A 27016-nucleotide genomic window follows, 5' to 3' on the forward strand; every position below is an offset into this window, starting at 1 on the left:
GATGACTATATTACTGTGGCCTTCTGTTAGAGAACGTGATTGAGCCCTGTACCTGCAGTCCTTTCCTCAGAGCTCTTAGAGCCCTTCATGGTGGCTGGACCACTACTGGCATCCAGATGGGGTCTCCTGTTTCCTTTTCATTCTCTTGTGCAGATGGGAGACCTAAGATTCAGAGATGAGCACAGGGACCAGCCTCAAGTTGATTTCCGACCTCACAAACAGTATTCCTTTGATTTGCCATTCTCTCTACGGCTAATCGGAATCTTCAATGTGGACAGTTTGTCACTGGCCCACAGTTTCTTGCCATAATGAAAATGCCCAGAAGTTCCATGATAGTCTATTTCTATAGAAGGTGCGGTAAGCATGTGTTTTGTAAATATCTTTCCTAGAACTGTCTTGGTGTCCTTTTTCGATGGCTGGGCCAGCATCACTATGCAGATGGGCTATCCCAATGTTAGACTCCCCAAAGGGGTGGAAGCCACTATGTGTCCCTTTGAGGGCACTCTCTCAGCCTTGTCCTATGTGTGAAATCAGGCAAGTAGCAGTGTGATCTTCAGCATTCTGTTGTGGAATATGCTGGGACTTGGTAAGCAAGCTCTAGTTCCCAAAAGTGTGAGTAGTGAACAGATCCCTCCTGCTGCCATGGTGGTTCCTCTTCTGCTGAGCCAGTCAATATTGGACTCTAGCGTGGTGCAAGCAGATGTATTTAGGTTGACCAGTTGACCTTATGGACTATGAACCAACCTCATAGCCATCCCCCAGACAGTCACAACCTAGAAATGGCCTTGTAGATGGCAGGGGCTGCAGGCGTTTTTCACCCTTGGTTTGAAGGACCTGCTGTGGTGTTGTAGTGATCCTCCTGCATCGGAGACAAAGTTCACACTATATTATCAACAACAGAAGTAGCCAGCTATACTCATTTAATTGGGTCTGCTTCTTAGGTCCTTATTCCCACAAGGTAACATTGAAGGGGGCTGTGCTTATACAAGAAAATTCAGAGAACTTGAATATTTCATAAGGAACATAGCACACATACCTGTGTGTGGGGGGAGGGGGTCATGCATGTATATACACATATATGTGGCTACCAGAGGATAACCATGGGTGTTGTTCCTCAGGGACATCTACAAAGAGTCTCACCAGCATGTAATTGTCAAGTAGGCTAGAGTGCGCCGTCTCCCACTCCCCATGATGTGAGATTCTAAGTGTGTGCTACCATACTTGGCCTTAAAAGAAAGACAAAGAAACATGGTTTGGTGGAGGGGCATATTCAGATCCTTGAGTTTTACAGAGCAAGTGTTCCTGTTCCCACACATGCTCCTTTTGATAAAAAGAAAACCAGTCTTCTGGTTTTCCACAGCTATCTGCTCCCAAAAACATACAAAGCTGAGAGACCCTGGGAGCATTGCTTCCTCTTAGTGGGTCCCTCATAAATATTCAGAGACGGCCAAACACTAACCCTGTTCTAGGCAGCACTAGAGAGGTGTTTCAGCTAATAGGAGCACCAGCTCCTTTCGGAGAAGAATTGGGTTCAGTTCCCAGCACCCACACGAGAACTCACAAACATCTGTAACTCCTCTCCTCAGGGATTTATTGCCATCTGCTGGCCTCCATTAGCATCAGGCACAGACATTATATGCACGTGCATGCAGGCAAACACTTGTACACCGTACAAAGAAAACCAAATAGACACTAATAGGACTTGGATTGCGTTTCATGTCCTCAGTTTTCTTTGGCCTTTTAAAGGAATGTAGGAATCACATTCTAAACAGAATGTCAGTGCAGTGTTTATGAAAGAACAGCTCAGATATTCTTATGATCGCTTGCTTGGCAATGCCACTCTTTCTTCTGGATTCGTTACTAGGCTTAGGCCACATACCCTGCTCCGGGAGGCATTCCCCACCCTGACAGCATGCTTTCATTGGTACCACCTTTTGGCTACACTCCTGTGAGCTGCTGACACTAGGAACTACAGGGACTTGGATGTAAAGCAGAGATATTTATGTTGGTTTGATTAAATTAACTGTGGCAGTGAAAAACCTCAACCCTTCATTTCCTGCCTGGTATTTGCAATTTGGAATGGCAACACTGCGTTTACGTGCAGTGTTGCTGTTAATGTGGTGTTGCAACATTTGAGAAATTCCCAGAGACACTTAATCTTCATTCAAACACTGGTTTATAAGCAAAGGACCAACTTATTATCACAGAGTTACTTCTCTGTACCCCTGATGAATAATTCTGAATTTGCTTTGTTCCTCTTTAGATAGTACTTCTACTGCCCTTTTTAATTTGAGTTTCCCTCTTAAACCTCCCAATAAAAGGGCAATGAAAAAACTAGGTTTTATTTAAAAAAAAAGAAAATTCTTTTCAAGGGCTGTTGAACTTAGAAATACTTTCTCTATTGTTTTTCATAAAGTCTCATTTAAAATATTTTATTAATGCAAAGAGGCATGCGTTCGGGGCTAAGGACCAGTGAACAGTAACCATGGCAACCAAGAAGCCATTTGGGACAAGGGGGAAAAATGCAGTGAAGAGTAAGTGTTTTAATCCTTAACTTTAATCCCTTTACTTCCTGTTCTCAAAATGAAATATAAATCAGGCACCACATAGCACTGCAATTTTTCTCTGAAAGGGATGTTGGCAAAAGAGGATTAGTAACGGACAGACATGCTTAAAGAGTTTAATCATACAATTTGTTGTAAAACTTTTGAGACCACGAGTGACCGGTTCCTTTGAGTAGCATCAATGAGAACCAACAAAACATACTTTGAAACTGATTAGAGAGTTGGCACAGGGGGACACCCCATTTTCAGCTGTGGTAATGACATGAGAGACTGAGGAATTTGCTTGGTTCCTGCAGTAGGGAGGGAGAAGGCTGGGGGTGTCTCCCTGATAGAATAGAAAGATTCTTTTGATCTTCGTGGTCTGAGGGGAAAATTAAGTTGCTTGCTTTCCACATGCTACTATTTCTTGATGTTTGATTGCTTGATGGGAGTTCTGCAAAGGCCTGGACCTTCCATTGTCAGCAGACTTGGGGTGCCACAGAAAAGCTCACACTTGAGTTTCTGTGGATAGTAAAACAGCATCCTCAGAAGGTTGCTGCTACTTCTTGGCTGTCTCTACCTTAAAAAGGAAGTACGTGTGGCTGTCCTGTACTATGACATGACGTGTATATGGAATTCAGAATGGCTTCTTGCCTTCTACCATATGTGGCTTCCAGGGATTGAACTCTGATAATCAGGCGTGGCATGGCAGCAAGCACCTACGCTGCATGAGTCACCATCCCTGCCCAACTCTCTCTACTTTTTGACTTGACTGTTGTCTTCTAAATGACCTAAGAGATGTGGTCTACTTATTCTCTGATTAAAAACAAACAAACAAAGCCTATTGTCTTTCTTTTTGCTTTTTTTTCTAAGTGGCTCCCACACTGACTTGAAATATTGATTTTCTTTTTTAAACTCCCCAGTCCCCCTTCCTTCAGCCTTGCAGGATTACTGAGGAAGAAATGCATCTACTTGATATATTTATTTCCAGCAGACTGCAAGTTTCCAGCACACGAGGCTCTTCGCAGAGATCTGAAGTAGCTACAACTTGAGCTAGCTTCCTATGGTGTCAGAATGTAAAATTACTTCCAATAATAGCATCTTCCCAAGGGGGTGCCAATACTTATGACAGGCAAGCGACGTGAGGCCTGGAGCACTGGAGAGTGGAGTTAGACACAGCCGACCGCTGAGTCTAGAGTTCCTTGTAGCCACTGAGAACAAAATCACATGCGGAGGGGTGAGGGGGTGGGGAGGGGAAGCTGCCAGGGCCAAGGCATGGGGGTGGGGAAGGAGGCTTGAATCCTGGTCTCCAGAGGAGAGAACCTGTGCACAGTTGCTGACATTTGTTTCTGCTTCTGCCTTCCTCCTTGGGACTTCTCCCTAGCTGCCCTTCTGAGTAGGTGAGGCCAGTGTTACCTAAGGCATCACTCCTGGGTTCGGCCCTTACACCACACATGGCCACTTGCAGTCCTTACTATCTTCCCATTCGTTCCTTGAATGGTTGCTTCTTTAACCAGCATTTCTGGGGTGCAGTTATTTATTTATTCGTTATTTATTTGCTTGCTCGTTTTACGAGAAGAGATCAAGCTAATTGAAAGTGGTATGTGAGTGACAAAAGTAAAAAGATAAAATATGATCACACCTTCTCCCAAAGAAAAGTAGATTCTTAATGTGAAGCCGGCTTGGAAGGGGTCTCTCTCTCACAGTAGAGGAAGGCCCTAGTCTCTGTCTTGGTTCTACCCCAAGATTACTCTCTGTTGGGCCTCCTTTCAAATGCTTCAGAAGAAGAGCTTCATTTCACGAATACACTAAACTGTTGTGAGATCAGTGCAATAGGGAAGGGCACGGAGGGTGGGGATGGATGTGTGGTACAGGGCTTGCCTAGCATACACAGGTGTTTTTAGCAAAAAGTGTCTTATCTATTCACAGAATACTATCGTTGAGGTCTTTCCTTTGACAGTTTTAAAGGCTAAATATGTGGTCTTAACTACCAGGGCTATTGCCACAGTCATTTATGCAGAGTCAGGTTGTCAGAAAGGGGGCTGGAGTTTAAAGTCTGGAGCTCCCTTGCCTTGAAATTCTCACGTTGGCTTATCAAGCATATGCTAGACGCTGAGTCTTGAAACTAAGGTAGAAAATTGGATTTGCTCCCAGCCCTTCCAGATGAATTAAAGATATGAAATGCATCTATAAATGTAATGATTTAGCATTTCCTGTTGGAAAGATTGCTCATTTGCACATTTAGGAGGCAACATATAGATTTGAATAGAATAGTGAAATCATCCCGCGAGTTTCAATGACTTCACATTTAGTGAAATTTGGTATAAATAAAATCAGTGATGAAAATACATTCTCCAAATATTTGGATTAAAAAATTCATTTCTATTAAGATTTCAATTGTTATTTCCTAATTTATCTCAGTTGATTATTGAAATATGTTTGCGTGGCCTTGCCCTGTTCTTCCCTTTGGGCTGTATAAACATGCTTGAGTCTGCCTCAAAGCCTGCCCTAAAGAGTAAAAAGAGATTAATAAGCCCATAAGAGCCACTTACTGATTAGGTATCCACTTGTTGATTTGCATAGTTATCCCCCAACATAGTTCTATAGCACCATTTATGTTAAAGACTATAATAGCACCAACAGACTCTAATCACACTAACTTTTTATCCCCATCCATGATGTGTAAGTGGAAAAATGATTATAGAATGGAAAGATCCAGAAAAAAAAAACACTAAACTAAACAAGCAGAAGAGACATGGGATCTGACTCAGTAGCTGTGTAAGAGCATACAGCGAGCGAGAACAGGACTCCACACTAGGCTGGGAGTAAACAATGAGCCCCAGGTGAAAAGGAGCAGAATTAAAAGGAACAGTGCCTTGGTTCTGTGTGACCCAGGTCAGGCGGCAGGAGGCAGCATCAGTAGGGAGCTCACTTGGCTTTGGGCAGTAGGCAATGCTTGGGAAGAACATCACTAAGGGACTTACCAGTGCTGGGGAAATGTAATCTGACTTGAGTGTGGGAGAGATGGGGGAGCCGAAAGCAAGTGCTTTCCACTGAAATGACAGCCTTCAATTTTTTAGAAGTAGGCATTTTGAAAATTGGCCAGACACTCATGCGCATTATAAATCAGCCTCGGATCCTTCGCAGCCATTCCATTTTTGTTACATGAAAGGAAAGGGGAGAAAACACCCAAGATCCTAGCGTCTTTGGAGCTGGTCCCTCCACACACTTCCTAAACTAGCTCAGCCAGGGGCTGTCATCAGAAATCAATTCAAGGGAAGACAATACAGAGCTGAAAAGATGGACAGGGGAAGTCGTTACTAGATGGCTGGGTGCTTTAATTAAGCTCTGAGAATACCTGAACAGAAAGAAAACCCTACATTTGAACAGAGGAGATAGAATATGTGTGGTCACGTTAGTACAGCAAGCCAGCGTGGGAGGGATTTATGAAGCTGTGGCGGAAGTAATCCCTAGTTCTTGCTTCAAGTCTTTGCAACTCTGCGGCCAGGCCCAAAGGCTCCAGGAGGATGTTGCAATAACAAATTCCATAGTAATACTTCCCTGTTTATATAACAAAGAATCCAGCAACTTTCAGCTCAGTGCCCTGCGTCTGAGGTAGGTCTCATGGTGACACTTGACTTGGATTGTGAGACATATTTTGGATTGTGCCCATTTGTGATTAAGATTTTTTTGTTTCATTTAGAAAAATATTGACTAAGAAGGAAATATGTTTACAGATGTAGCAATGCAGGGAAAACCCCAAGCTAATTCTTCTGTGATTGACACATCTGTCTGAACCTCAACTTTCCATCTCTGCGCTGGAGAGTAGTAGAGAGTGGCACAGGTTTTCATAAACTAGGATGCAAGTCAGTAATATTAACATCCCTAGAATGTTCTAGAAGGGGTTTGTTAAGCATATTTAGCTTCTCATATATTTTTAAATGTCTTCTAAGAGAGTGAAGAGTAATTGTGTTCTCTGAAATAGACTTACCCATGGTGACATTAGCCCTTAGAAGTGGTGCTCACATCTTGATTGGATAGTTTTTGACCTTGGAATGGGTCTGAGGCTAAGATCTCACTGTTTGGAAACTCTTAACATCATAACATCTTTTTCTTCTTCTTGAGCAAAAGCTATACCTATAATTGACTCTCACAGTCATATGAAGGTTTCTTGTGTCACACTGTAATAACCCTTCAGAATTAATTGCCATTACCCCCATGTACAGAGGAACATTCTGAAGCCTTGTGAGGTCAAGTATCTAGCCAAAGGTGGACAAAGCTGGGATCTGAACTTGGATTTGTTTGACCTAAAGCTTCTGTTATTTTTCTTTGTCATGGCACTACACTGTGGGAAAAGAAAAACTGATAAATAGACAGAGGAAAAAGATCCAAAAACTAAAGGAGAGGGGGAAAAAAAAATAAGAATACATGTTAGAGATTTTTACTGAATCTCACAGTAAATGTTAATGAAAACATAATAATAAATTGAAATAGCAGTTTGCGCATGTTAACACTGATTATGTATCATGAATTGGTGAAAGGGTCCTGTGTTAACCCTGGTAACAGGTTTATAAATTGGGTGTTGGGCTGATGGGATAGCTCACAGGTGAAGGTGCTCACTGCCAAGCCTGGAATTCTGCTTTTGATCCCAGGACCCTCATGATGGAAATAGAGAGTGAGTCATCCTGTGGCACATGCACACATAACAGACAGACACACACACACACACACACACACACACACACACACACCGTCTAAATTAGGTTTCCTGACCATATCATATAAAAAATTAGTCTCAATAGACATCAAAATATTTTTTTCACAGTTGTCAGACACTTCATAAGAAAGAATAAAAAGTTCAAACTGGGTCTAGTTCTGGGTCCAGACCTCACATTCTACTTTTTAGTAGATACAATACAATGGGTAGTGATGGCAGTGTTGGTCAGTGGGCGTAGACTATTTTTGTAGATTATTTGGTCTTAGTCAGAGATATGTCATGATTCTTAGTGCCAGAAAATAAATGTATTCTGTGAGTGGCAGTGAAGGGAAGGGCGGGGTGTGTGTTGCAGCTGGTAGGCTGTTGAGTTCAATGAAACACAACTAATGCTCCATATCAGCAAACAACAATGGAGCTTTAGCAAGCTTGATTTCCAATGTAAAGAACGCTCAAAGACAAAGATTGTCACACACAAGAAAAGGTCCAGGGTATTTATTTGATGTTTTGCTTACATTATACTGGAAGCTCGCTCAGCAGCGGCAGGGAACTGTATCAGACTACGCACCTCTTATCTCTTAGACCCAGCATAGCCTTAGGTACAAGGTAATGACTCAAAACCCTAAGAACGAATGAACAAATTCATATCAAAACATGGCTTTTTAAAAGTTGTTGACAGTCCGGGCTCTTTTAATAGAGGAAATAGCAGATGCAAGAAGTCGAGAACAAAGGGGTACGTTGATTCCCTTGAGCCTCACCTGGTCAGACAGCCGATTCACTGTTGATTGCTTGGTACTGTTTGCACAGAGATCCAGTCTATACACAACGTTCAGGAGCCAGTACTGATGTTTGTGCACCAAGCATGGTGAAAAGTCGTCTCTGTGTCTGCCTCGTTTAGTTCTTAGTGTGAGACAGCTGAGGTATCCTCGTTTACACGGAGGCATGTGCATGCGTTGAGTAGGCATCCATGACGTCTCCAGCCGTTGGGCCAATGGTTTGTTAAGCTACAAGGCTCCATCATTGCCGACTTAAGTTCTTTTATCTCTACTGAAAAACAAGTTGTGTTCAGGCTGACATCCAAGCTCGAGCACGGCTCCTGTCAGGACGGAAACTCTGCCATCCTATAGCGTTTGGAACCTTCTCATTGCCAAGAAGAGCTATACAAGCAGACTATGGGCGCAGAGTCATCCTGTGGGGACAAAGGAAAGGAGTAAGCCACAATCGGGAAATACTGGCTCAACTTCAAGTAAAACTCACTCACTCACTCACTCACTCACTCACTCACTCACTCACTCACTCATTCATTCATTCATTCATTCTCATATTCTTTCCCTCTTACTAACTTTGTTTAAATTAGCTTGCAGAGTAATGTGTTTTGTTGTAACATTTTCATGCAGATGTACCATACTCGGCTCTAATTCATGCCCATTCCCCCTTATCCTTCCTAGCGCATGCGCATGTACACAGACACACACACACACATACACACACACACACACATGCACTTCTAATGAGTAGGCCTATTTATCAGCAGAGGATGCTGTGTGGTAAGCCTGTAAACTCCCTTCTATCTGAAGGATTTAGACAGAGGCTAAGCTGATTGATGCCGTGGGAGGCAGTTGTACTTGGCAATTTAAAACTGTAAACGGAAATTTAATTTCAGTTAAATCAATGGGTCAGCTCCTTAGTTGTACTGGTCACATTTTAAGTGTCTACTGCTCACATGGGGCCACTGGATGCCAGTGAGACCACGCAGCGTTTTTGGCACCAGTAGAGAGCTAGTAGACAGCGTTCTTACACCCCAGGGACATGTGCTCTGTGTTTCTATGGATGGTTCCAGTCATCCAGTATTTAAACTAAGTCAATAACATTTATTTTTGAGTGCATGTTGGAAATGTTTTCTCGTGACATTAAGATATATACCAATCAAGGATGGGTACAATTTTAGCCTTTAATAGGTAATTGCCAACCAAAGCTCAGGCTACCTAACTAGGCAGTCCTGTCTCTTCTGGTGTTATTACCTACGTTTTCACCCTAATTTCTTTTTCTCATTGCAAATTGATCATTCCCAAAGGAAACAAATTTGATAGCAGATTGTTGGAAATTAATTACCTATGATACGCAGAGCCACTTTATAAATGTCACTGCTAGGGAATCCCCCAGAGATGGAATTCTTACATTCAACTGAAAATTAATTGTAATTAATATAATAAGTTAATTCATTGTAATTATTCTTAAGCCTTTTGGCAATGAGTTAATTCCCTGAGATCCGCATTGCTCAGAGTGTCATAGAGAACACTTGATAAGAATGTCCTGGTAATAAACTTTACGCCTCTAGGAGGGGGGAAAAAAAAACTCAACAGAAGTATTTGTCTTTCCTTGTGGCTGGGTTTCTTCAGAAACATATTTTGGTTGCACTTGATTTCTGGGGAACAAAGGAGCCCTGACAAGGTGATGCATAAATATGCCTAGCTCAAGTGGACTCTGCTCACTGGAGAACGAGAACAGAGGACACCTTTGATTGTTTTGTGCCTGGTTTTCTTTGGAAGTATATCTGCTTCGTACGCACAGAATGCCCTCCTCACTCCTGGGATAAAATGCAGTGGAACTGCAAATGACAGACTTGGCCCTTTCCCCGTCCTGATTATTTCCACTTGATTCACTTAATCTTGGATGATTATTCAGTCATGTCTGAAACAAACAAAAGAAATGACGAGAGTAGAATTCCTGTCCCATTTGGAGAGCTTATAAACATTAGCCAAATAGTCGCGAACATAAAAACAAATACAAATCACTGCGGATGATGCCTTGCTTTTATGTATTAGGAAGAGTCACTGTGTTGTGAGGGAAGCAGCTCAAGTTCCCACACACAGGAAGCTTGTCAGGCCGTGATGGGTGACTTCATTATTAAAGCTGAAAAACAATCGTTTGAAACAAGTATTTCATAATGTTAAGCTGTACAGAAGCTAAAGAGCCGTTGTGTTTACTTGTACAGGGTAAATACAAAAAAGTAAACGCTAAAGTGGTTCCCTGAAGGATAGACTCTTTAACCCTCAGGGGTTCACAGATCAGCCTCTCAGGCTCAGAGTTGTCATGTGTTGTCCTAGTGTGTCCGTGAGGCGACACCAAGTTTACAAGAAGCAGGATACAGGCAGCCCCTCCTAGTTGCTGAGAGCTAGGTCAGGACTCAGAACTTAGAACCAACAACCACCAGACTTTCTTAAAGCCAGGATGTAGTTAACCCTTGTGTAATGTGTCAGTGACAGCGGAAAGTCCTTGGGATAACCCTGTTCATTTGCAGGTTTGTTTTAAATTCAGTCTCTTTTATGCTCTTTTTTTAAAAAATGTTATTAATTTATTCAGATTACAACTCAATTGTTATCCCATCACTTGTATCCTCCCATTCCTCCCTCCCTCCCGCTTTCACCCTAATTCCTCTCCCCTAGGTCTAAGACCAAGCGGGAACCTCCTCCCCCTCTATATGGTCATAGGTTATCAAGTCTCATCTTGGTAGCCCGCTTATTGTTTCTTTGAGTGCCACCAGGCCTCCCCACCAAGAGGAGGTGGTCAAATATGGAGCACCAGAGTTCGTGTCAGAGGCAGTCCCTGCTCTCCACATAACTACTCCCATCTACCCAATGGACAGGACATTCTCCTTTATGCTCTTACTCATACATAGTGGCCTAGGAATGGCCAACATTCAGTAGCCTTCAAGTTTCATGCTGTACCACATGAGTGACTGTCCGCCTCCCCAACCCCGCCCCTAAGGCCCATCTTAAAGACATCATATGGGTGGTGGTGAATCATGCAGGCAGCCAGCCTAGGAGAGGCCCTTAGGATATAGGGGAAAGTGATGGGCTTCTGGTTGTAGCTTCTTCTTTTCTGCTTCCTGGCTTAATTGAGCCAGCTTAATTGAGCCGTGATAGCCATGTACTCCTGGTGGTATGTGCTGCCCTTCCTAGGGGCCTCAAACAATGGTCTAGAATCCCCCTTTTTAGAAACAATTGCCTTGATTTCTTAAGGGTCCTTAAGGTAATGGAAAGCTAACTGACATGCGTGTTCTTGGCATGTGGGAAGAACGCATACAAGAGAAATGTATCTGTTCATGCGTTCATTTGGGTCTTTCCGATTGGATCTGGGCAGTCCTGACTGCAACAGCACTGAGGTTTCCTAAAATGGGAGCCCCTGAAGTCTGCTATGATCCTCGGACTTGGGTGCCTCCCACACAGTCAAAAAGAGAAGCACACAGGAAACTAGGGGAGGGCCCAGATTCAGATGGGCTCCTCCCCTGTGAGGAGACGCAGACTATAACGTACATCTCAGGTTTTGTCCCATATCAGTGGTGGACCTGTGCTAGTGTGCTAATGGGTACAAAATACAGATGCTGGGAGATGCTTACATCACAGCTGGGCGGAGAGTGGGAGCAGGTGTGGGGTGGAGGGGGTGGTGAGGGCAGCACGTTGTCAAGCACAGACGTCCCAGAGGACTTGAGTGGATTGTCAGTAGTCTCCTGACTTTCAGTTGGGGGGTAAAGTAAGAGATGATCTCATTGTGTGTTCGTAACATCCCACGTGAGCGGAGATAGAGTATCGAAGCTCATGGTCTCCTATCCAGTTGACAGACGGTGGCTGATCTTGCACAGTATTGATGACACATCGCCGCTCTGTGCTGTGAGTTCAGAATGCTTGGGGCAGATGGCACAAGACACTTGCGAGGACTCGGTTATGCAGACTCCATTCATAACAAGACAGACAGACAGACAGACAGACACACAGACACACAGACACACACACACACACACACACACACACACACACACACACACACCGTATGCAATCTAATCCCAGGAATAAGGACTGAAGGTGCCCCAGGTCTTCCAGTCCTCTGGGTGCTTGATGTACGCCAGCCTGGTCAGGGAGGTTTCACTCAGAAGAACTGTAAACTGGATCTTGACAGAAAGATATTGCAAGAGGAGAGGCTCCTGTGGCAGGCAGAGCAACAACAGCCTCTGTGGGGGTAGGAGCCACGGAGGACACTGTCCATCCAGGAAATGGGGAGATCTAAAGATAGAGGCTGCTAATGCCTTAGTCTTTGGGATCCATAAACAATCACGTTTCTTAAATATGGGGTAGTTCATCTGACGTGGATGAGCTGGAGGTGTGCTCCGCTCTAAGTGGTTCGGACACAGTTTGCTCTGGGAACCAGCCCTAGAGCTGCTGCAGGTTCTTTCTGTCTAACGTCCAGCAGTCATGTGAGTTAATGTCTCCAAACTGCTCGTTTGTTGCCAATGTGCTCCACCTCTGTTCTCCATGTCTCTCAAGGCCAGAGCACGGGGTTCTGTATTAGGCAACATTGATAAGGAGAGGCGATATATTATATAGAAGCAGCATAAAGGGGCTTTTCCAAGAATGCCTTACAACCAATAGGAACTGAGTCATCTTAACAGTGTCCATTTGCATACCAGAGAAGCTGAGAACTCCATAGTTGCCCAGGTCACAGAGTTGGAGGCCTCAATAAAACCTGGTTATTTTTGCTCTTTGACTAGTGGGACATGGCCCCACTCAGCTTGTAGGAGATAGTCTCTTTACTGAAGGTCATCTCTCTGTGGACATGGACCACATCTGCCCAGTCCCTTCATGGAATCGATTAGATGTATGTGTGATTGAAAAACTGGAGCTATAGCCTAAGTTGGCACACAGCACTAACTCTCATGGACCTCTGCTTCATAGACCCTGTGGGCTCTCACACAAAAGCCTTGGAGACTCTAGATTAAAAAACAAAAACAGAAGCTGAGCTAAGTTTCTAGGATCACGATGGCAGAAACTCTAGAAGACACCCAACTGTCACCATGGTGAGGGTTGCAAGGTCCTGCATGGCTGAGCCAAGTCCTTGAACATCCTCAGACCTTCCCACTTCTCCCAAATAACCCTCCCCACACACACCTGCACCAGCATCTCTTCTCCATTTTTTACTGGCTTCTCAACACTTAGTTTTTTTTTAGTTTACTAGTTATTAAGTTCCTAATCTAGAATGCAAACCCTTCAAGGAGAGTCTTTGTTCTAATGTCTGCTGTGTTTCAAGTACCTGAAATGGCACCTGGCTTATTGTTGAGGTCAAAGAAAGGTCTACATACAGTGAATGAGAAGGCTACGTAAAGGTAGGGTTCTAGAACCCATGTTGTCTGCTGAGGCCAGCTGAAGCAGTGGTTTCAGAGGGACCACTCACATTGTCCATTGAACACAGCAGCTAGTAATCACTGCCTTCAAAGGCCTCACTTATCCAAAAAGGGCAGTGAAGTCTCTGTGGGGTCAGTTTTTTGTTCTTTCCTGTGAACAGCATTAAGTTTCATAGAAAATTTTAATTTTTCATCCATGTAAAAGCATATGAATCTAAATTGTTTTTTAAGAATTGGACCCCATGCAGCCATAAACGTTCGTGTTTTGCAGAGAGACAGATACATATGTAGGGAACATAAGAGTCTCTTTATGATAATTAGTACTTACGATGCTGGATTTAATGATTACTTTCCACTGGAGATAACTTAGCTTTTAACATCCAAAGGTCTCAAGGAGGCTTCTTACAGATCTGTCGGGGTGTTTTATAAGATCCAAAGCTCAGCAGCCCCCATGTTGGTTGAACTTACTTTCTTAGCATCTGCCTATCCAGTGACTGGAAAGTGTTCCCCATCTTTGTCTCTTTCTTCTCCTCCCTTGACCTTTCCCAAAACCTGCTAATTAGAGGTCTGAGGATTGTGTTTCAATGAAAGAAATAAATAAAACAAAGAACAAACAAACAAACAAACCAAAAACCCCACCATACTTTTAAATCATAGCTAATCAGAGAGGATACAGTGATTTTTAACTTCTACATGGAAGAAAAGAGTGTATTTTTATCAGCCCCTGTCTCTGCAGTGAATTGCCTCTCTCCGTAGCCAGGAAATTTCTAGCTCTGCTCATTAGGATTCTCAGAGACCAGCAGTTCTACAGGGGTCACCCTTGGGCCCGCAGCACCATCCCCACATGAGAACTTGAGAATGCCCTGCGGGAGTTTATGACGTGTGCCAAGCCAGGGAAGTACCTTCGTCGATGGCCCTGACTTAATTAAGCTGTGCCCTGTCTCTTTTCCATAGATTCCTAGCAGCTAAGATGTTGTCAAGATAAACAGAGGGAAGTTATTTTTTGTGAATACTTGAATTTCTCATTCCCACCTAGGACACCCGTCCAGGAAGTTTGACTTGTCTTCTCTCCCACTCATTTCATCCCTGAGGAGCCTTGCTCTGAGATGGACACACAGCTTCATCTCATAAGTCAGTATTCACGTGTCGTTTTCCTCTGGAAATTTCTGCATAAGGTTCTAAGGCTTGTTTAATTTAAGAAGCACTTCTTAGAACCATGCCTAATCCTAGAGAAAACTAAATTAACTCTCACCACAAAGTCGTATGGAATCACGCTGCTGGAAACCATGAATGCCTGTTGAAGCTAAGGAAGAGTGCCTGTGTGTGATGCCAGGATTGCCATGGCCATGAAATCCCTTGGAACAGTCTCCCTGGTACTGATAACTGGAAACCCCTGGGGTGGTGGGTAATGGAAAGCAGAGAGCACTCATGTCTGCCCTTAGAACATGTGCACCCCAGATCACGTTTTAATGATGGAAGATAAATTAAAAGTGATGACCAGAACTCATTCTAAGCCTTGATTCTTTTCCCCCAGTTTTGCTTAAGCCCCATAAGAAAATAACAAACATGTCCTCCGGAGGCCCTGAGAGGGGTAGGTATTAACATCAGCAGTATGGTCAGAAAGTTCAGTGAGCCAAAGCCGAGGACGTTGTGATGATCTCACTGCTGTGTGGGCTGTATGCTCCTTCCCTGTGTCCCAGCTCCCTGTGCGGTTTTTGTATTCTAAGGTCTGGATATAGGTCTGATCTCATTTGAGATGCAAGAAGTACTGTTTTTCCATGGATAACGTGTGTGTGTGTGTGTGTGTGTGTGTGTGTGTGTGTCTGTCTGTCTGTCTGTCTGTCTGTCTGTCTTTCTGTCTGTCTGTCTGTCTGTCTGCCTGCCTGCCTGCCTGCCTGACCTTATTTTTCATTGCTATAAAAAATAACTGGAGGGCAGGGCACCTTATAAGAAAAGAGGTTTATGTAGTTCAGTGTTTGTGAGGCCCATGAGGGCCCCTTGGGCTGTCCCATGGTAGATGGTGTCATAGGGGGAGAACACATTGAAAAGGTAGACAAATTCCAAAGAGTTAATCAGGGGTTAGGTTCCCTCTCATTTTCTTGAGAATTGACTTGAGGTGCCACAAGATCTACTTCAGCCCCCAGCGCCACGCACAACACGTAACCAACTCCAACTAGTCTCCACCTTCGATGGGTCCCTCCAGCTCACCTTTTCATACCAGGAATCTAGCTCTGCACTCATGAGCTTGCGGAGAACTAACAGTGTTCCATCTGCGGCAGTCAGTGTTCATGTGTAAGTAGAGTGTAGTTCGTAATAGTCACCACAGCTCTGGTGATCGTTTTCAGCCAACACTACAGATGAAAAAGCCACGGTGTAGAGCAGTTGCCAATTTCTCTAGTGTAAATATTTTCACCGTGACCAGTTTCAATCTGTGTGACATCATTGCAAGGACTGTGGAAAGAGGCACACAGAGGTACTCAAAAATTGATAATTTTGGTTCTAGTTCATCATTGAAATGTAGAGTATTTGGAAGAGAGAAAAGAGTGCTGAAAGTAGAATAAATAAATTCATAATGTTGTGGTTAAGAGCAAAACACAATTTTGATATAGTATTACATTCTGGGTTGTGTGTTATTATCATTTTGTATATAAAGTTTTGATTTGCTATCATCTTTATGAACATAGTATTCCAGCAATATAATGTATAATTGTTCTTATTTGTCCTAATTAGGATGTTTAAGAGCATTTTGTAAATTTTGGTATTGCTATAAATCATGCTATTAATCATTAGGAGGGTGTATACATATTTCTTTGGGTATCTATTGTCCTTCATTTTCTGGATATTTTCTTAGCACAAATTAGAGAATCAAATTATTTTGGTTATGTGCCTTAAAAACTATTCCCTGATGCCCTCTAGAGATTTTGGACCAGCATACTTGCCTACTAAAACCATGTGATTTACACCTCTAATGTCACTACCACAGATTCTTTTGTAAAGATTTTGATGATTTGGCAAAATTTTTAAAGTTTTTTTTTTTTGCCTTTTTGTTTTAATTTGGTTTGTTTTGTTGAAGACAGGCTTTCTTTGTATAGCCCTGGCTGTTATGGAACTCAGTTGGTAGACCAGGCTGGCCTTGAACTCACAGAGATCTGCCTGCTTCTGCCTCCCTAGTGCTGAGATTAAAGGTGTGTACTACCACCACACTCAGCACATTTTAAAAAAATATTTTTAATTTATTTATCTTAGGTGTATGAATGTTTTGTCTATATGTGTGTACCTGTACAGAGGTTACAGGAGAGCATCCTATCCCTTGGGACTGGAGTTATAGATAGTTGTGAGTCACCGTGTCAGCGCTGGGAGCTGAACCCAGGTCCTCTGCAAGAGTTACAAGTGCTCTTAGCCACAGGGCCATCTCTCTAGCTTCTGGTAAATCAGAATTAAAGTCTTTCTTGGCAAGTGTAGTGAATAATTTTTTTTAAACATTATACTTATTGGAAAATGAAACACTTAACAAAAGCTGTATTGCTCTTATGAAGACATTTCCAAAATTGAGTTTTGAAGTTATATTTTCTTCTTTCTGTTTCCTCCTTCCAAACCTTCCTTGTCCCCTTTTTAAGTTTATGGCCTCTTTTTTCATTAATTGCTGTTACATGCATAACATACGTAGGTATTCCTAACTGTACTCCGCTCGGTCTGTGTAACGTTACCTGTATGCGTGTTGCCAGGGCTGACCATTCGTTACCGGATAACCAGTTAGCGTGCTCTTCCCTGGATGAGACGATTTCTCCCACTCCCCACAGTCCTTAGTTGCCTATAGTTCTTTGTGTAGGGTTGAGGCCTCAGGGGGTCCCCCCCACCCCCCATCCACTCCGGCACGTCCATTGGTGTCCCTGTTCAGCTCACGCGTAGGCAGTCATCTTGGTGAGACTCGATGGATATAGCGTCTGATTTTAATAGGAAACAGTCTCGCTGCAAACTCCCCGAGCCTCGCAACCTTTTTGGGGGGCCTCTTCTGCAACGTTCCCCGAGCCTCAGTTGGGGGGGTGTATGTTATACATGCCTCCACTGGGACTGTGCTTCCTAGCTCGGTAGTTTTGTTGTTTATGGTAATGATCTCTGTCTGTTGCAGAATGAAGTTTCTTCGATGAGACACGAGGGTTATATACTTAACCTGTGGGTATGAAGGCGAATGATGAGACTGTTGGGAGGGATTGTGCTGGTGTGGTACAGTGATGCTCGGAGCTTCTCCTCCGACATCTATGACGTCACGAGCCTGAGCAGTTTGCTAGGTTTCCAGTACCAGGCATGGAATCCCTCTTGTGGAGGGGGCCTTGGGTCCAGTTAGAGAGCTCTGGGTTACCACCACTTACCACGCCATGGCATCATGCCGCGCAGTTCTTTTATATGTGTTATCGTTTTTTTTTTAATTTGAGAAGTTCATACCTGAGTACTATATTGGCATCATTTCCGCACCCCCTTCCCCCACCCTTCTCATCTCTCCCTCACCTGCCCTTTTGACGTGGCCTCCCTGTCTATGCTGCTTGTATAAGCCTTACCGTTTTCAGTTCTGCTTGTCCACCTGCTTTCCAGATGAAGTAGCCCCAGTTTGTGACAGTTTCCCACGTCACGACTTTGCACATCCGCCCTCCTCCTTCTGTCTCTGTCCTCTGGGCTGCAGGCTCCCTCCGTGCTTGCCGTACCACGCCACAGGTCGTTTCGATGCACACCAAGGCAAGCAGGCTCCCCCAGCCTCCAGCTCCCACTTTGTGGGGTCCCTTGCCTCGCTTCTCCCTAGGCTTGTTACAGTTTAACCCCTGACCCCTGGTCATCATTTCAAACTAGCCCCCATAGGTACCCTCAAAATCTCTCTTCTCTACTTCTCTTTTCTCTGGCATTTAGCATTGTCTCATTTTATTTATTTATATATATATATTAGTTGTTTATCATCTTCTTTAAAGAGTTAAAGTTCTATAAAGACTGGGAATACTAGGACCATGGGGGTAACGGTGGCGGCATGTGGCATTTGTCAAAGCAATAAGAACACTCTGACCCTATACCTAAGGGCTTAATATTACCTTTATTAACCTGATTGATAAGCAGCCTTTAAATATTGAAGATAACCATTTGTGATGTTTCTAAGAAATGAATTGTTAGATGGTTAAATACTATGTTTTACCACAGTTAGGTTGGTATTTTTATGTCACCAAATGTTCCATTGTAATTTTTCATTCAAGTTATATTTATAAAATTTGCATTTGTAAAGATACTGGGGATGTGACTGGCTCAATTCATAAGCTGATTGCTTTGTAATTATGGGGGACTTGAGCTCAGACCTTAGCAGCCATGTAAAAGTCAGGTATGATGGTACACATTTGTCATCCCAGGCTGGAGACCTGGAGACAGGAGGATGCTGCCCTCAGTGCTCATCCAGTCTGATCTAATTGATGAACTCCAAACCAATGAGCACCTGTTTAGCAGAGGTAGGCAGTACCCTGATGACACCAAGGTTTTTCCTGAGCCTACACACATTCAAAGACACATTCACAAATACACATGCACACACACTCATGGATACATTCACACACAAACATATAGATACATGGACACAGACCACACACACACACGCACACACACACACACACTCACACCCAGACACGCAAATACATAGATACATATGAACACACCCAGATATGCATGCACACATCCACACACACATACAGTCACATAGAGACACACAAAACCACATTCACAGATATACACACACATACTCATATATATATACATACATGCATATGCAAGCACAGACACTTGTACAAATGAATACCCACGTGTGATAAAATGAATCAGGTGAATTTTTACTTATACTACATTTTAATCCCATTTTGTTTTAATTTCTACATGTGACTCATAGATAAAACTGATTTTATTGTGTATGACTAGATGAACATGTAAAATACTGTTTTTTTATGTAACTAAGTTGTTGTTGTTGTTAGTGGTTTCATTAATTCATTCTCTATATTTACATTTTAGCTTGAGTATGCCCCTCTCATGTAACATGTCTAAGTATCAAATCTCAGTAGAGAGATCTGAATTTCCTCCTGGATATTTTTGTGCCAGTATCTCTGTTCTTTAAAGTACTTTTCAGTGTGGACGCAGTCTATTTGTGTTTGGTTTTTGTCATCATTACAACTTGTGATTCAATACTGAGCAAGCAAATAAACGGGACTAGAATAGGAAGTTGGGTTTGCAGACGTGAGTGTATCAGGGTCTGAGGGGGTCAAAGCTACTCGCAGCCCTGTCTTTCCTGAACCACTTGCTGGGTGCTCTGGTTCTGGAACTCTGACTCTCCCGCAGACACGTGTTATACTCAGGCCTGTCTCGCCACGGATACTTGATAAATACTTGTATATTGAATTGCATTGACCCTTGAGGCATGAAGCCTTCCCAGACAGGTGTTCCGAGGACACTTTCTCCATGGCTTTCTCTTTGCTCCTTTCAGCTCCGGTCTAGCACTGAGCTCCACCCAGATCTCCTCACAGACTGTCTCGCTGTGCAGCCCCTGCAGTCAGCCACGTCCCCCAGAGATGGTCCTGCCGATGGCACCGTGGGACACTCCCCAGGGCCTGGGCCCGAGCTTTATCCAGGTAAGAACATAACAACATCTGAGAATTCACCAGTGACATCTGCTGTGTTGGTGGTCTGCAGTTGTTCTCCTGGGCTGGGTTGGCAGAGCAGTCCTTGTTTTTCCCCATAAAGAAACAAGGTCAAATAATACATTAGTTCTTCTGGTTCTGGGCCTCAAAGGAAATGGTTGGTCCCAAAGCAGGCAGCAGACTACATGTGGATTCTGGAGGGAACAATCTCTTTCTGTCTTTCTGTCTTTCTTTTTTTTGGGGGGGGGGTGTGTTTCTTTTTCCTTTGGGACAGGGTTTCTCTGTGTAGCCTTGGCTATCACGGACTGCCTGCCTCTGCCTCTCCAAGTATTGGGATTACAGGCGTGCACCACTGCTCCCCGCAAGGGAACAATTTTTATCATCTTCCCATTTTAATTGGAAGCCCCAGGTTGCTACAGACACTTTTCACATTAGTAAATCAACTTGTAAGAATATCCATTAGTGTCCCTTGACCAAAGGGAGAGGAAGGAGAGCCGCTTTAGGTCTCCTTTCTCCTACCTGGGTTTGAGCATAGGTGAGCCTATATTCCAAAAATGTCAGGTTGTAGCAACAACCACACACACACAGAGGAAAGATGCGTTTTATACAGTAAGGAAGCCCACTGTTTTTCTTGATTGCCTTAGCTTGCAGTCTGGGTGCATTTTCAAGTATCTAGGATGGCGGAGAACTTGAGCAAGCATAATTAGCTTTATTACTTTATACACAGAACGTTCTTGCTGTAAGCCACCTGAAAGCAAGTTACACCAGCACCACATTCTTAACCCCATCTACATCCATAGCCAGGTTGGCAGTACTAATAAGCCATAGATAATGAAGAATTTAGTGGTGCATTACAGTAGAATAGGAGGAAAGACATGCCTGTGTAGCTTTTTAAGCTTGGCAGTTCTCAGGATGATCCAGTGCAGAAGAAAAGGCCATTAAGCAGTCATTTCAAGAGCATCAGTCACCACGACATTCTTAATTGCAGTGGGCTGGCATCAAGGGACCTTTAGCGGTTACTTGGGGACTTTTTCTTTGAAACAACATAGCCATAGCCTCATCTTTTCTAGAGCCAGAGGAATAGATTTAAAACTTATTTGAAGGGCTGACCATATCTTAAAGAGATACATCATCAGATATAGATGGCTGCTGCATAACACAACAACACATACTGAAAAACTTGTATTAGACATGAGTGAAAAGGCATAGCCTGCATACGGGCTTTTGATTTGCAAATTGCCGACACAGGAACATTTATTCTGATACATTAAATGAATCAACAGTGGAGTTGAAGGAACCTGTCAAGCATCCTGTCCTTTTTCAGTGAAGACACCTGACTAAAGATGTCAGACCCAGAGGCTAAGCTCAGAGCTCATCAGAGGAGACTAAGGAAACTGTAACAGTTTGCGGGGACTGGCCAGTCTTGTCCTACATCTTAGATGCTATGACACCTGCTGCTATTGAAAACATTCTCCATGTTGTATACATATAACACAAGGTTCATTTGGGGACTCTTATGTTGGGGACTGGATTGCATTTTTATATGTCTGATAGGATTTATAAAGTTTTTAGCATTTTCAACTTTTTAAGGTTTAGTTTTAGTTTGAAATGGCTTTGTCATGCCAAATAGACTTCCACTTTTTGTTCATGATGCTCTTCTATATTTGGTTCTCAAAAAAAAAAAAAAAAACTTAAGCTCTTGCCTTTGAGCCTTCAGCTGTAGCAGAAGAGCTGTAATGCCAGACAAGGAAGAGTAAGTTGCTGGGGCCATAGGCATCTTGCAGTTTGCAGGCATTTTCTGCCCCTGAAAAGACTGGAAGTAGACAGGTACCATCCTATCATATTTCCTTGGGACTTTATCTTGCCAGGTAGCTTATAAGTGTCAAACCTTATTCTCTTTACTTTTCATCTGTTTCCCTTGGGTGTTACTGTTCTTCCTTGGCCTCTGAATTATTTTAAATAATTGATTATGTCTTTTTGAGTGCTAAGTAAGCAACAAACCCAGAGGCAGAACCAGACAGGGAGAAAAACTATAAAACCAAACTTACATAACTTCTTTGTTAAGCTCTGAAAGTGTACATATGAGGAGTGCATGTGCACACCAGCTGCACATGGACTGAAGTCCTACAGACGCATGCCAACCCATCCTGGCACATGCAAAAGGCATGCTGGAAATGCTTCATCAATTAGTTAGGTGTGAAACCTGAAATGGTAAGTCTGTTTGATGGAGGTTAAGCCTTGCTTTAGTGGAAGACCTACTTGGAGATGGGTAGTGTGTGGCGCAATGGTAGAGGGCTTGCCTAGCTTGTGTAAGACCTTGGGTTCTGTCCCCGACACTGCACAAAGCACCTGGTTATTCCCTTTACATTCTGTTAGTAAAAATCAGGGAGATAGAGTCAATCAGATACTATATGCCTTTAATTGTTAGCTAAGTGATTTAGCACAACAGTATTTTTATGGAAACCTATTAAGTGTATGTGGGTACAGGAGAGGAAGCACTTACATGTGTCTTTGAGTACCAGCATCCTTCAAGTGTCCCAGGACTCAGGACTCAGAAGGATGATTTGCACAGCATTAAGATGAGCAGGGATGGTGGCAGTTGTTGATACATAGACATCCTTCACATCCTGAGATAGCTACTTCCTTTATTGGAGCAGATGTCTCATATTGATAAACAGTGCCTCACTGAAATGGATTGCCTTCAAGGGCTTTCATTTTTGTGGTAGAAAATAGTGCATCAGGTTAAAAGGGTGAAATAAGCTTTGAGCCATGCTGCGCATGAGCTTAAACTGTGGTATTTACGTTCTCACTATGGGAAAAGCCCTGGGCTCCCAGGTCTGTTCCTGCGTGGGCACGAGAGGCAGAGGCAGTGGTAGAAAAGCCCTGAGAATGGATCACTTCTGTTTTGTTTTGTTTTTTTTTCCCCAGAGACTATGCCCCAGATCCTGGCCCAGGTCAATATGGAAATGCCAGGTGATTTACTGAGGATCTGAGAGACAAAATATTTCAAAGTGTGAATGCCACTTTCCAGCTTTAGGACCAGTATAAAACTGAGCTCCTCTATTGAGCTAATGAAGTAGGCAAGACTAAATTTAGTGAGTATTCAGCTGCATGGACCAACTAGACCAGCGCCTGATCCTGGCAGAAGGTCCATACACTAACAAAGGATGCCCAGGGCAAATGATCTGTCCCATGCGTGGCCACAGAGGTAATGGCTCCCTCCAGCTGTAACTACAGACTCAATATGAGGTGACCTTAGTGAGTCCTTGATCTTGGCCACGAAGCCTTAGTGCTAGACATTAGAATCATCTATCAGAAACCCACATCCCTGGGACTTTCTCAGAACTGCTGATCACTGCGGCTAAAGCTACAAGTGAAGGCTGTCAGATGACCGCAGAAGAAGTGAGGCCTGCTTGCATCCTCACTTTACCCTCCAGTCATCCTCACGCACAGATTCCCATGCAAGAGATGCCCCAGATGGTACAGACTTTTGATGGAGCTGGTTGAACTATTCAAGCCCCACAGAAACTACTATGAAGCAGAGAGCTAATGTAGCAGAAACCAGAGTGTCAGGAATGAGGGGATTTTATTGGCAATGATTCTGTTGGGTTATAACGTAATCCTTATGTCTAGAGTTAGTAAGTCCTGTTGAACTATTCAAATTTTAGTGTAGCTTTAAGCTTTTCAGGAGGAAAAAAAGGATTCTCTTTTTGTTCTGATACCATATATAAGCATAAGAAAGAGGAAAATAAATTTTTCTTTATAAACTTTTATAGTGCCGTGAGCTCTTCCTCTCTCCCATTACTGGGAGAAGAGAGCTTTTCTTCTGTAATAAATTCAGTTTTTGTAATAAATAGTGCTTGTGTTAACATGCCTTATGAATAGTGTTTCATTTTAGTTTAATCTCATGTTACATGTTTTAGTATACTTTCTACACTCTTAAATTGAGTGTATTTGCTGCCTTTGGACAACTTCTTAGAAAATTTATAAATGTTAGATATAATTTTCTGTAAAAGTGCCTGCTGTGGTCTCTTCTAAAACATGGTTGTTCATTTGGGAGGTGGTCATTAGATGGCTTTAAACTGACACACAAATTTCCCAGTAGATTAAACTTTATAGGAGAGAGCTATAAAAGATGAACATAACCTACATTAAAGTTTTCAGGAAGATGCAAAGCATTGTAAAATATATAAATACAACTTGCATGATCTTCAGAAGCATTCTTTCAGTTGGAATTTACAAAGGGGAGAAAACCACTGAGAAAATTTGGAGAAGCGGTGGACAGAAGGGAATGGAGACAGAAGAAATATGAGGGAAATAATCTTAAAATGCTTTCGTAATGCCTCCCCTGAGGGTGTCTTGAGCTGCCATCAGTATCTGTGTCACCTTAGAACAGTGGTTCCCAACCTGAGGATCATAACCCCCTTTGGAGGTCAACCGACTCTTTCATGGATATCACATTGCAGATATTGTGCATATCAGATATTTACATTACAATTCATAACAGTAACATAATTACAGTTATGAAGTAGCAACGAAAATAATTGTATGGTGGGGGGGGGGGTCACCACAACGTGAGGAGCTGTATTAAAGGGTCACAGCATGAGGAAGGCTGAGATCCACTGCTCTAGAGCATCTTCCGTTGGTGATTGTCCATCAGCCTGGACTAATCTCCGTGACTGTAGGAGCAAGCACCATGTCCTCTGCTGTGACCTTTAATGTCCCTAACATGTAGTTTAGTTCTCCCTAACCCTGAACCAGTCCAACAGTGTGTATAATGACAGCAGATGGCCTTGTGAAAATGCAGTTTTCTGAGGCCACCCCTGATCTTTCAGTAGTTCTGAACAAACCCAAAGACATGAATCTCTGCCAGATTATTCTAGCAAGTTCCCAGGTGAGGTGGGGTGCTGTTCATCCAGGCAGCTCACTCTGCAACCCATCGTTTTGGCTCATAGTATATGGTGACATGGCTTCTATCAAAAACCCTAGTTGAATTTTGCAGAGGGCAAATAGAGGATGAGTCATATGAGTTAATCGATGAGCATATATGTGTTTTGTTTTGTTTTGTTTTTAATTGAGAGTAAGCTTTTATCATAAACACTCTTTAAAAACAAATTAACCTGTTATTTCCCAGGCAGCACAAGTCACACTGACATGCATGAAGCTGGTAGAGCTGTTACTACCTTTACATGTTTGCAAGCTGCTAAATTGAGTCCTTCAATTTTCCAGGTCTACATATCTGGATCACTCAGTTTTCTAACATGCACAAGAATTTGTTATAAAAGCATTTTTTTGCATATGAGCAAACAGTTTAATATATAATAGCTAAAAGTTACAAAAGCTCAAATGTCTGTCAAGAAGAAAGTGTGAGTACTGTTTACTTTTCAATGGCTATCATAAGAATTCCTGTGGGAGGACGAGAGAATGGACTTACTCAACTCACAATTTCCGAGGATTTTATACATAACTTCTTGGGTCTCTGTGTTGGAGACGATCATGGCATTGTGAGTGGAACAGTGAAAGAGACGAGGCACAGTGTGGACTGATTGGGATCACAGTGGACACAGCACAGGGTGGACATGACTGGGATCACAGTGACAGAGGACAGTGTGGACATGACTGGGATCACAGTAGACAGAGGACAGTGTGGACATGACTGGGATCACAGTGACAGAGGACAGGGTGGACATGACTGGGATCACAGTAGACAGAGGACAGTGTGGACATGACTGGGATCACAGTGACAGAGGACAGGGTGGACATGACTGGGGTCACAGTGGACAGAGCACAGGGTGGACATGACTGGGATCACAGTGACAGAGGACAGTGTGGACATGACTGGGGTCACAGTGGACAGAGCACAGTGTGGACATGACTGGGATCACAGTGGACAGAGGACAGGGTGGACATGACTGGGACCACAGTGGACAGAGCAGTGTGAGCATGACCAGAGAATAGTAGTAAGCTTCAAAAGCACATGTCCAGTTTTTAGAAGAATATTTTTTAAAACTTTGTATACACCATTAAAGAGGAGACAGAGCAGTAAGGCTCACAAATTGTGGCCTTGTCCCTACTCAGGAAGGTCTTGATTGTCTTTGTGTAGCCATTTCCCCTCACTACTCATTTAATACTATTTTGCGGGCAGTGGGTGGGGCCTGAGCTGGGCCTTTTGCACCTGTTGGCATTCTGTCTCCAGCAGGTCTGAAGGAACCGATGGATACCAAGATGGAATTCAGGCTAGAACTTTTTTCTCTATCTTTAAATTTTTATTTTTTATAATACTTTTATTTTATTACACACATATAAAACAAACTACATACAGCAGGGAGAACCATGAGACAATCGTGAGAATAATGAGTTCTGTACATGTTACGTTCATAGTGACTTGGCCATCTGCATTCGTCTAGTTTGAAGTAAGTGTTTTGGGTCTAAATTTCCGAATGCGATTCAATATCTATCCTATCTCAACTCTAACAGTTTAACTTCTTTGTCTTGATCTAAAATGATCTTGTTCCCCAGTAAGCTAAACTTGGTTGTAAAACTATACTATCTTGTCTTCAATGCCCCTCAGAGACTTGAGAAGGAATAAAACTTAAATTCCTGAGTGACCCAGCAGTGTGGGTTAGCAGCTTCCAAAATGTACAAATTGACTTAAGACAGGTTACTGCCTGACCAGTCACCCAAAACACTTTATAACGTTGGAGCCTCATCTTCAGCTTTCTGGCCTAGTATCTCTGCCGGACTTGTTCGCAGGGCAGGAACTATTGAGGACTTGCTTAACCCTGACTTGGCAGAGTGTGGCCGTCAACTCTGTCAGGCTAGAACTTAAGAGTTGAAGCACTTGATACCTTTTGTGGGTGTGACAGTCATAATAAGAATTCTTTTTTATGGGCACTGTAAAGAAAGATTAGGAATAAATGGGGTCTAAACT

General features: G+C 43.0%; 1 protein-coding gene across 3 annotated transcripts in view; it reads left to right on the plus strand.

Annotated features, from left to right (window-relative positions):
• The window catches only part of GLIS3 (GLIS family zinc finger 3), a 425955-nt gene that overhangs the window by 349635 nt on the left and 49304 nt on the right, over positions 1–27016 (plus strand). For all 3 annotated transcript variants that reach the window (XM_084769854.1, XM_084769855.1, XM_084769856.1), the window contains one exon: positions 19932–20076. In XM_084769854.1, the coding sequence (XP_084625980.1) occupies positions 19932–20076 (145 nt within the window). The remainder of the gene's footprint in view (positions 1–19931; positions 20077–27016) is intronic.

Source organism: Acomys minous (assembly GCF_964271855.1).
Source record: "Acomys minous genome assembly, chromosome: 2".
NCBI lineage: Eukaryota > Metazoa > Chordata > Mammalia > Rodentia > Muridae > Acomys > Acomys minous.